Source organism: Atractosteus spatula, chromosome 6 (genome assembly GCF_055471065.1).
Source record: "Atractosteus spatula isolate fAtrSpa1 chromosome 6, fAtrSpa1.hap1, whole genome shotgun sequence".
Lineage (NCBI taxonomy): Eukaryota > Metazoa > Chordata > Actinopteri > Semionotiformes > Lepisosteidae > Atractosteus > Atractosteus spatula.
In genome coordinates, this window is record NC_142711.1 from 13,116,409 (window position 1) to 13,128,930 (window position 12,522).

Below are 12,522 nucleotides of genomic sequence, written 5' to 3' on the forward strand. Positions count from 1 at the left end.
AACTTACAATTTGTACTATTGTGTATTAAAAGTACCAGTAAGAGGAAACATAAGAAATATGTTTTTTTCTTCTCAAAAAAAGTTTAATTGGTACTTTATTCCAATAACACTTAGTGCTCTTTGTGGAACACTTTTATTTTTTGAAAGATGCTAATATTTCATTTTTCCCAGTATCTCTTGTGGGAAACAGCCATCATTGGACAAATACATCACTATAATGTCAATATAATATAACTGACAAAAACACTGTTTTCCATGTCAAAAACTAGCAGGCTTAATCAGTGGATTAATTACTCTATATACTTACATACCTTTCAAAGTGGACCACACATGTGTAAATGCTTCTGAAAGTGTTTCTTTTTAGAGTTCCTTTAATATCTTTTAAGTTTTAAAATTGTCTTTTAAAATACATTGCACATGTCAGTAGAGACCATCTGGGTAAAAAGGTAGCACAGATCCTCTTGGCAAGTTCCTTTTGCTGAAGCATTTTACAGCATTATCTGCCAGAGCAGTCACCCATACTGGCACATAATGTGTAGAGCATTTGTTGACCTCATCCTCGGTTGTTGAGTTTTAAAGATTAGACAATCTCTTTGCTTCACTGACACTTCTGACTAGCATGCTATGTGTAACAGGTGCAGCCCCACAAGGCAAGAGGAAACATAAAAAAAGCAATAATATTTTCCTGTCTTAACTGTGGAGGAGTTCTGCTTGTACTGTATTTACTTAAACATAACTTAGGATATGTTTATCAACTTACATGATTTTTTGTCTTATTTTCATAAAGAAAGATGGTGATGAACATTAACATATACTCATAATAATAGGAGTCACATAAGTGTCACATTATAGGATTTTCTAGATAACTCCTTTACAGTATGTCTTCTGATTTTTCTTTCGATTATTTCAGTGAAAAAAGGTTATACTGTTATATTTAGTTTTAATGAAGGGTTAAATCCTGGAAACATGATCTGCCATTTGTTGCTGGTTGACCTGTTGTACTCTACAGGGTAATTCTAACTTGATACCATTATTTTGTTGAACTATTCAGTTGAATAATTTAATACTGTAAGTACTTATTTCCACTCTCCAAGAAATACACAAAAAACTATAAAGCATGTTATATGTGCAAAAATAAATAAATAATTTTGGATTTTTTAACACATTTGTTGATGGAATTAAAATCAACATTCTTTGACATTTCCATTGAAAATGATTCTCCTTTTGAAAATAATCCACTTTGTCCCTTAAATATATATACATGAATATATATGACTGTTACGTCCCAGTGTGTGTTCTGTGTGTTTTTTCTGTTATGTCCACACTGGTGACCCTTGATTGTTCTCCCTTCCCCATTGGCCTACCATTACACCACACTCTCAGTATGACATCATCATCAATCAGCCTCTCAGCCAATCAGAGTGCATCTTATTCAGTATATAACCTGGAGGTTTTCAGCAAGGAGAGGCCTTTCGTTTGACTTCGGTCCTGTTCGGTTTTGGTTTTCGCTTCGCTTCGCTTCGCTTCGCTTCTTGTTATTGCTTCGGCTTCGTTTGTTGGTTTGTTTTGCTTTGTGTGTGTATATTTTCGTATAGCTTCGGCTTTGTTGTTTTGTTGGTTTTTTGTTAGTTTCTTTGTACTTTCGTTTGTTTATGTGTTCATCCTTGTTTTGTCATTACCTTGCCCCAGTGTTACATGTTCAACTTTTGTGTTCTTTTGTACCCTGCTCCTGTTGATTACTCTTGTTTTCCCTTATTTGTATTCCTGGTTCACTTGTGTTTTTGTGTGAACTTTTGTATATAAGGTTAGTTTAGGTTGCTGGGTACACTTTACACACTTAGTTGATTTTGTATTAGTACACTAGTTAGTACGGGTGAGTGCCGTTTGTCTTGTATGGTTTTGGGTAGTCAGTGCAGGTTAGCTAGGGTGTTGAAGACGCCGAAGACCGTGTTTTTCGGGTTTTCTTTTGTAGTCAGATTAGCTTTCCCTCACTGTCCTAGCCAGCTCCATTTTTGTTTGTTATTTTCTTTCCTTTGGCACCACTCTAGTTCCTTACCCTTCTTATCACGCTTCCTAGTCCCTCACCAAAACCCCCCCTGCTTCCAAAAGAATTATCCTAAATGTTACACCCCTTTACCCCTAGACACTTGGGGTCGTAACAATGACACACCCTCACCAGAATGATTGGGGAGAGCCAGGAAATGTTATGGACCCAGGAGTATCTGGTCGACTGCTGTATGCAAATGTTTGTATCACAATTCATACCTGAATTCTTTCAACCTCCAGGAAGGTTGCAGTCTGGAAAGCTTTCTCCCAAAGTGTCAATTCACACTCCAGTTCCACACTGAAGAACATGTCCTCTCCACTTTCAGTCTGAAGACTGAAGCAGTATTTTCGCTGGTCCAGAAGGTCACTGTCCTGAGAGAACTTGCAGTTATACCATCTGAGACACACAAACTTGTGTGTAAATTGCATGCCCAGTTCAATCACACTTCCAGAATGGAAGTGTCTAGAATGTCACCATTTTTATAATAAAGAATACAAAAAAAAGAATACATCGCCTTCCACGTACATCTACAGCAGGTATGTGCTTGCCGTTTTTATGGAAATAGCCCTGCCTCGCTCCTCCTATTTGTAACAACGTTATAGTACATATTAGAATGTTTACAGCAGCATTAGGAGGCTGACTTTTCCCTGTGGAGCTCTAAGCAAAGGTTACTGCCTGAATGTGTATACAGTACTGCAAAGAACACAAATGTGAAACAAACCAAACAAATGTGTCTGAGGAAGAAAAGACGACAGCTATAGATCAAATGAATAGAGAGCGTAAACAAAATTAAATTGGGTTACAAGGATAAACACAATAATGTTTATGATCTGAAATCTGGAAAATCATCTGTGAGCTAATGATTAGAAGTTGAGTGGATTCATTGTGGTCACTCTCATGAAAGAAAACCTACTGTATTATGAAAATCATGATGACAAATGATTACTCCTCACACTGACCAAAGTACACTGAGTCGTACGCATAAACAACACTGCCTCGCTGTTCAGTTTAGTAGCATTATAGAATTAATTGTTTTCCGTACTACTGAACTATACAGTCTGTTACTCCTACTGACAGCCTTACAGAGGAGGAGGAGTAAATCTAGTCCTCAAGGCTTTGATGGTCTTCTAGTTTTCACAGTACCGTTGATCTTCAATTACTTAATTCAACTAATTATTCTGAGTCATGTCACTTATTTTTAGCCCTTAATTACTTGCAAATTGAAAAATTGTCTTACAAATGAACAAAAGAATTAACACACAAATAAATGACATGTAATTTTCTTAAATGGGTTTTTAGCTATTTAAAAGAGGGAACTTTTAAAAAGCTAAAAAAAGCTTTTTGAAACTATTCTTCTTGCACTTTTCATATCCTTAGAATGATAATCATTTTTAAAACATTTCACTCCAGTGCAGTAAAATCTAAATGCAAACACTTTTATCACCTTAAATACAGTATTGGAAAATGCAGCACATGAAAATTGGCTACAGTTTGTTTACAGTTAGGGAAATTCACTCCAAGTTGCAAGAGAGAAAAAGAATGCTCCCAAAGCCATCTAGCTAATCCTTTTTAGTTAATATTTTAGTTTTATTACACCTATATTCAAATTATGATTGTAGAATAACTGAAAGACACAAACAACTAACCTAACATATTTGAAAAAAAAAACAAAGAACATTGTTTTAAACCCTAATATTAAAAACTGTTCATACCTTCAGAATCTTGCACATAATTTCATACACAGTGAAACTTTTCTCAGCCCTTGTCCAGTCCCATGTTGTGACCTGGAAAATTAAACAATTTAGTCTTCTTTATACAATTCTGCTGATATAACCAGAATACATTACAAACTGCACTACATTATTGACTTGGCATTGTAACAACAGTTGGAGGTTTTACGATAATGGTTTTTTAGACCTCTAAGCAGATAAAGGTTGTAAAACAGAAAGGAACTGAAGAGGATACAGAACTGTATGTTTTTCTCTGAAAACTGTAAAAAATACCCAGTTAACGTGTATGGCTCCAATTCTCTTTAGCATAACAAATGGACTTTTAAAAGAAGAACAGATGCATAATCATGTATCTATTTTATTAATGTATTTACTAAGAATAATAAAACAGCAGCATAAAGCATTAACTTTAATTTTGCTCTTATGTAAAATAAAATAAAATTATTTTCATTTTATCTGCTAAATATTTTCTTCCATCTTATATTTTATATTATCAAGACAATAAACAAGTTTGTGGGTTTTAAAGAAGTATGCTTTATTTTGCTAAATGTTAGAAGGTAAAAAAAGCTATTAAATGTGATCCTTTGATAGATTTAAAGCACAATGAACTTACTAGTGCACTCTGCATAATTAGAAAATACTAATAAATGCCACAATGATTTAAACTATACAAATCATGTCAAGTAGTTCAGCCCTTGTTTGTAGTTATCTTGATATTTTCTATTAAGGATTTAAAAGGTGTTTTAAATGGTTCGTTAATATGTCACACACCAGCCAATGAAATAACACCAGTTTAATCTCTAAAATAATTGTTTTTATAGGGATCCAGAATTATGGTTTGACTAGAGTGTTCTAATACAATTTTGGTTATGATATTTAAAATAAACTGTACAATAAGGAAATGGAAACCCTTAGTTTTAATTTTGTCAATTTAATGTTCACTATCTTAAATGTTTGACAAACATGTTGTAGTACTATTATATTCAAATGAGATGAGCTCAGATAATACTAAATTATTTTGATGCACAGAAGACAGACTCGAAGGTGTTCATCAGCATGAACACGTTTTTGTGTTTTGTTTCAAATGCTGCCACCATTAGTTTGATCATCAATACAGGCAAGTGAGGAAGTTTCAGAGATGGTTGTACATGCCAAAACTGTAACATAACGCAAACCACGCTTTAGAATTTGCTATGAAGTACACACATGCTATAAGTTCAAGTCGTTACAAAGTAATTACGAAGTTCAATACTATTACTAAGCTCAGGTATCTCAATTTGACACTCCTGGACATCCCTGCTTCTCAGCATGCATCTGTCCCACAACTCACATCTCAGCCTTTCTTGACAGCCTTATGAGACCTCTGGTTGAAGGGCTTCCTTCATATATTAAGGACACTAAGCATGCTCTCCCAACTTTTTAACAGTTTCCAGTTTCAGGGCCCAGAATGTTCCATTTTTACCATGGACATCACATCCTTATACACCATCATTCCCCACAATGATACTCTCAGCCCTCAAGCACATGCTGGACAGATGCACAGTGCCTGATCCACTTACCCCCACTCTTGTACATCTTGGGGAATTGGTCCTTACACTGAATGCCTTCTCATTCAATAATCTTTTTAATCAGTAGATTAGTGGAATTGCCATAGGCACCAGGATGGGACCCAACTATGCTAATATTTTTGTCAGATGGGTAGAAGAATGTTTCTTCATTTCCTACACTGGCTTTGTCCCTGACACCAACAGGCAATGACTGTGTAGGTGCCGCCACATGTACTAATGACCATCTAAAGCATTTCCTGCATCACTTCACCAACTTCCACCCATCCCTCAACTATACAGTTAACATATCTTTCATTACACTTCAGTTTCTGGACATAGAGCTATCCATTAACCTTCAACGACACTCTACTTCTGTCTATTACCACAGATTACAGATTACAGATTACCCACAGATTCACACAACTATCTCCTGTACAACTTCTTTCACACAACACATACTAAAAACTCTCTCCCTTTTTCACAGTTCCTCATACTCCAATGACTTTGCAGTGATGACATGGTCTTCAATAACCAAGCCCCCAGAATGCAATATTTTTTTTATTAGCAGAGGATTTACCACCCATATTACTGACAGGGCCCTCTCCTGAACCAAAAATAGCCCTTGGATCATCAACCCAATTAGGAACTCCCAGACTCACAACTGCATTCCATTGGTGCTTCCCTACCTCCCTAACACCCTTTCTATCCCCAGGACCATTAATGACAACTTCCCTATCTCATAGGATGATCCCTCCACTGGTACTTCTTTTTCTTACCACCTAATCTACATAAACTTCTTGTTCACTGCTGCGTTTACTGTCCACAGCAATCATCCACACCAGGCACATTCCCCAGCAACAGAACTCGCTGCATCACCCGTAAATACATATCCAACACCACGCACATTCAAGGCTCCTCTGGACAATTCCAGATCACTCAGATGACATCTTGTATTTCCAGCAACCTTATTTACTGCGTCTATTGTAGAAAATGCCCAGCTATTTATATTGGTGAGTCAGGAAGGAGACTGGGAGGCTATTTCAGGGAACATGTCAGGACTGTGAGGATCAAATAGTTTCTCATTTCACCTCTAACGGCCTTCACCTCTCTGTGTTCTTACAAAGGGGTTTTGAAACTCCTTTTACAGAAAGACATCCAAAACCAAAATTATCCTGAAACTAGGATCACACCTTCCCCCTCTCAACAACAGACTCGTTTCCTCTCTATTCATTTGCAGGTTTTGACACCTCTCTTCACCTCTCTTGACTTCACTCCACCTGAGTGTCGATGCTGTTTTCCTCCTGCTCCTGCCTCCTCTCCACAGCCGGCTTTTGTTCTCCCTTGGTTTATCAACTGCCGGTTTTCCTCTCTCCCTCACACTTGAAGATGGCTCCACAGCCGAAATGTTTTGTCTCTTTTCTTTTAAGCATGGAATAAACCTTTTACTTGTTCTTTGGTATACTATTACTATTAATGATGTATTAAATGTTAAGCACCACACCATTAATTCAGACCACAATCCTGGAAAAGTGTAAAGTATTAGCATAAAGTGATTTAATGGTATAATTTAAGACTGATAAAATGATTAAAATGTAAGATTAACTGGTGAAAAATGGAAAATCTTACATTGTGCCAGAATCTTTTTCCGAAAGAGTGTAATTTATTGAAAAAACTGCCTCCATTCCTCCATTTTAGTAATACAGGACAAATGCAACATTGCAGTAATCTGTTGCATATGTTAAATAATATATGTAAAATAGTCATAAGTAACACAATATGCAAATCTGGTAACCACATTTGGGTTTCTAAAAAAACACTAAGTCGAGTTCAAAGATTAGGACATAAAGAAACCCAAATGAGCATATGAAAATCTCTGAACAAATAAGTATTTGTGTCCTGAAAAGTGATGGATTTTGGTAAATTCAAACAGCTGTACTTGAAATGCACATTAGCTAGTCAGTGTAACTTTTTGTAGTATTAAAGGAGATTCATATTTCATTAATATTACTAAAATAAATTACAAGAAAATTATGTATCCTATTTGAGGTCTAGTGTTGCAGACAGAGCTAAAAATTGAGTATCTTTAACAAAAAATTATATTATTTGAAGGGTGTCTACACTCACTGTTCTAAATTAAACTGAAAGGAAAATCACCCCATTGAACCAATTTAATATGCATCCAGCAGGTCATTATAAAGCAATTTTATTAAATGATCTACATTGTTAGGAATAACAATTGTAAAATAAAACATGCATCACTAGGCAGTGCCTTCTTAAATGGTACTGTTATACATTTAAATTCTGTTGAATGTAGCTTCATGTTAATTATACCAAAACACATTTGAAGAGAATTTGTTTATGTGTACTACAAGAATCTTCAGGAAACATTTTAAAAGAATAGTGAAAAGGATTTGAAAATCTTGTATAACCTCCTATATGGAACCTTGTATATGTATTTGAATACAGTACTGTATATATACACATATATACACATATACATTTAGGCACAACTAAGCCAGAATTTAATAAAAGGCTGTTAAACTAGAATTAATTTTGAAACTTTAGTCCCTGCTGTTTTTAATCTGCCTTTATCCTGATGGACAAAAGTGCAGGTAAACAGGAACTTACTGGAGGTGCTGAAAATTTGAAGAGCGAAGAGCCCCTCAGGGCAAGGAACTTTGGTGTGTACATTCGATCTTGCAGGGAGTCCTGTTCCCTTTCATCTACCCAGCCCATATAGATGATCTGTCAAGAAAAGGCACAGCATTGACACAGTACTTATTCATTAGGAAATATTGCTTAATAGAAACATAAGTTTTAATAAAGGTCTAAAATCTCAATCAAGTATATGTCAACTTGAAAACAGAAATTAAACTGTTTGTAGTATTTTCTACTGGTATTTTTACTACTGTGACATGCTGTGCTCAAGACAAGTGGTTGCTTTGTATAATGGTGAATTAATGTGAAGGATGGATCAGATGGAGGCATGCATATATAATTATGTTCTACTTAACGCTCATGTCTTGCTAAAACAAAATAATATAAGAAGGCATCTACTCAGGGGATTTAAAACTATGTCACTTCAATTTTAAACAAAGGCTGAGTGACTAGAATTCATTTGAACACTCATATGGTAAAACAAAAGTAAAGCATCACAATACTATATAACTGAACAAATTATTAATCTCTAATTCAATAAAATACAAAAAGAAACTTTATCAGAATAAATCTACCACTGCAAGTTAGGATGGTCTACATGGCTCCAGACCTTGATCCAAGTCATTAGTGATTGAGGGTAAGATCCCCTAGTTTACTCTGTAAATGACAAGATGTCAAACTGACTGGAATAGAAAGTGATCTGTGGAGGGTACATTATGATTTCTTGACTTTACATAGCCTACTTTACCACCAACAACAAAAAAGTCATCCTTTCAATCAAGCATAAAAGCACTTTATTCTTTTTTGCCCCTCAAGGGTACATACTCCTTCTCATTTTTTAACAAAAAAAAAGCTCTAAGCTTTCTCAGCAGGCTTGTTTTCTCTAAGTTGCCCCTATAATATATGTGGTAATCTAAGCAATGATCAATACCTGCAGCTGTAAAAAGGGTTCTTTGATTTATAGGTGGAAAAGATTTTCATCTTTGAGTACACATGAACCTTAGAAATATATAATTCAGTGTGAGTACTCACAAGGTGTGAATACTGATTAAAATAAATGTATAGACCTCAGCATGTTCAAACATCTTATCAATATCTTAACATTATAATCAAGAACTTTCTAGTCATTAATGTTTTCAAAAACTGTTTTGATGTCAACAATCACATAAATTACTTGATTTAGGTATCACTAGAAAAAGCATGTTTAATGAAAATTAGTGTCTGAACTAATACTTATAAAACTATAACACATGGGCTTAAGAGGTTAGTGTGGGTAGTTGTGCCAGTGTATGAACCTCAAAGGATAAATTCGAGGTTAATTCCATGCTGAAAAAGTTAAAGAAAAAAAAGATGAAAAGTGACATTTTGGCCATGGATCCATCTTTTTTTCTTTTTGCTTTTCAAGTGTAGAAATAACCTTGACTTTCCTTACAACATATACTGGTGCATATCGTGGCATTGCCATTTCAGTTGTCAAAATCTCTAAATCACAGTTGTCATCATGCTGAACATGATCTAACAATCTAAGGGAGATCTGTAACAATGACAACATTTTATATGTTGGTTAAAACTGCTAGAATAAGGTACTGTACATGAATAAAGTGCTAGCATGGTTATGATGTTATATTCATTATACAAAAACATCTGAAAGGAATATCAATTTACATAATGAAAATATATTCCAAATATAACTCTGCCCCAGCATCAATCAATCAACCAAAATCAGTTTTAAATATAAACACCACTCCATGCTTTGCATCTTTTGGTGAAGTACAAAATTGCATAAAATCAAATTAAAAACAAGAAATAGACAGAGAATAGACCATAAGACTACAACAAACTTGCAGACAAATTTAATAATAAGCAACACTGCAAATAGGGCATTTTGATCAATACATGTGATATTCAAGATACCTGTTGGTTTACTGGGAAGTTTCTGTTAATCTTCTTAATCTGCAATGAAGAGTGTAATCACATTTATTATCATATAGGAATAAAGCATCAAGGGACATCCTATTTTCTGATTGAACCAGGCAATTTCATAATTTCCTCTGTTCACGGTTTTATTCTGTAGACATAACACAGCAAAATGTAAAACACTGCTATTTATATAGTTGGGCAAACATAGTATGGTTACATTAAAAGGTCTTAAAGCAGTTACTTTATTAAATTATCCAGTCTTAACAACTTTTTAATTGATGAATCAATGATACAAACCAAAAAGATAACTTAAGAGGTTCAATCCCAATATGGAATTTAAGCTACAAATGTTACATATACCAAAAAAGAGTTAATTCAGCACTACTATGAATGAACTGCGTATCTAATGTAGGTATTAAGGAGACAGCAAATAACAATTTAATTATTTCCATTTAGATTTTTTTTTCAGCAGCATAAAATCAAATTGAAGTTTATAATTATTTTATCCAGGTTAAAAGAACCACTGTTAGAAGTGTTAAAGGAAACAAGCTATGTGATAGTGCTGATTGCACATATGACACTAGTTGATGTGGAGTGAAATAACATTCTGTTTTTCTAGAATGTTTTTGAAGAAACGTCAAGCTCCCCAGTGGTTAAAAACCCTAGTTAAAAAATAAACAGCTTCAACCTGCAAACCTATAAGAAACTGGAGAAACAATTTGGATATAATATGTGAAAATGATTGCATCACTAAAAATGACATACCTGTAGTAAGAAAAGAGGGAGTGTAGTATTTTAAGTGAAATATAGGTAGATTGCAATATTTTGTTTTAATTCATGCTTGAAACAACTTCTACCTTTTTAGCCATTGACAGTGTACTGTACTTACATTGTGCTTTGTGAGATTGGAAATATTAGCTGCTATTGCTTGAAGCCAGTCTAAGCAGTCTTCAGAAGTCAGACATTGAATTACCCCACTGCATACCCCATCCACAGCAATCACTTGAAATGCATTTTGCCTAAAGACATGTCACAGTGAATCAGGTCAGAAAGCAGCATAATCAAACACCAAACTTCTCTAATTAACTTAAATGGTAAAAAACGTAGTTAAGTATTTAATTAAATTTGTGTTCAGATTTGGTTTGGAAGAAATAATCAAGTTTTAAATATATATATATATTGAATGCAGTATTGCTAAACTATTTTATTTTTTCTCCATAGATCCACAAAATGATATAAAGAATAAGCTGCCATCACACAAGTTTTCTTCTTCAACTTTTAAAGCTTTTTTTTCAGCACATAATCAACAATAAAACAAGGACATGGTGTAAAAATCTACAAACATTTATAATATTACCGCTGATGCCACTAGCAAATGCTCTGATATTGTGTTCCATTAACTCATGGGTATGTTCTGTGATTTGAATGAGTCACTTGCTAAGGCATGCAAATTTTCATGACCCTTTTGGTAAACAGTTATTCAGAGCAGCCCTAAGCATAAACCATAATAGTTGTACTGAGCCCCACTTCAGTAAGCAAGGTTCACTTCTGGGTATCTCTATATGTTAATCATTTTTTTTTGCTTCGGGGACAACAATACTCACCTCCATTTATATTGATCTCTGTGTCAACCTGCAAAATTCGGTCAGGCTCTGTGTTATAGGATGGGAATTTTACCTGTAGCTGGCCACCTAGCAGTCATGTCAAACTATAATCTGTTATGAATATTATGGTCCTCACAAGAAGTAGTCTTCTGCAAAGGCTCCTGAGCTGGTCTCCTAGTGTACTGTGTAGTCTTCTGTTAATTTCTCCATAATTTGTTATCAAGACTAAGAGACACCCTCTTCCTTCCAGCAACCTTCCAGCATTATGCCTGTCCTAATCACTTTGTGCTAATTCAGATACATCCTATATCACCATAAAAGGAGGGGAGATAAAAATCCCTATCATAAATTGCTGTATATTGTCAATGCAGATTTTATTAACTGAACTGATGAACCAAGAATGCCAGGAAATGGAACATATAGTTGAAATTGACAAACACATTTATGCAATGCTAAATATCTAAGTATTTGAACCACAGCCCTAGAATAAATCGAAAATGTACCTCTCTGCCAAAAATCAATAGATACTAAAATGTATACAAAGGTGAAAGGTTTCTGCAAAAGTAATATCAGGAAAGATGCGGCTCGTTTGCTTACCTGCAAATGTCTGTGCCTGGAATATACTGTGAAAGGCGGGAATGGAGCAGGGGAATTAGACGCAGATCAACCCATCTCTTCTCCCACCTCAGTCCCGGGGACGTAGGCCAAGATGAGCAAGACAGAGTATCCTAAAATATATCAAGCACATTTATAACATATCAGGAGAAGTACTCTCATATAAAATATGCCAGAAGAAAATTAATGACTACTCTTCTTTGGAGAAAAGTTAAACAATCAATTCTCTCACAAGCTAAACTGCTAAGAGCCACTGAGAACTTTGTTCATTTGTATTTCCCAGCCATCAATTACATGGGTTTTAGAAAGATTCAGCAGTACACCACTGTAAACAATAAGTGTTTCTTCTTTCTAAAATTCTTTCAAATGTATCCTGCCCTAGCATCTATTGTTTTAGCAGT

General features: G+C 34.8%; 1 protein-coding gene across 1 annotated transcript in view; it reads right to left on the bottom strand.

Moving 5' to 3' along the window:
- sntg1 (syntrophin, gamma 1) overlaps positions 1 to 12,522 on the bottom strand; it is a 75,765-nt gene that overhangs the window by 5,889 nt on the left and 57,354 nt on the right. The window contains exons 10-15 of the mRNA XM_088918394.1: positions 12,104 to 12,234; positions 10,792 to 10,921; positions 9,897 to 9,935; positions 7,953 to 8,069; positions 3,760 to 3,831; positions 2,266 to 2,418 (exon numbers count right to left, since the gene is read on the bottom strand). Coding sequence (XP_088774520.1) covers positions 2,266 to 2,418; positions 3,760 to 3,831; positions 7,953 to 8,069; positions 9,897 to 9,935; positions 10,792 to 10,921; positions 12,104 to 12,234 — 642 coding nt within the window. The remainder of the gene's footprint in view (positions 1 to 2,265; positions 2,419 to 3,759; positions 3,832 to 7,952; positions 8,070 to 9,896; positions 9,936 to 10,791; positions 10,922 to 12,103; positions 12,235 to 12,522) is intronic.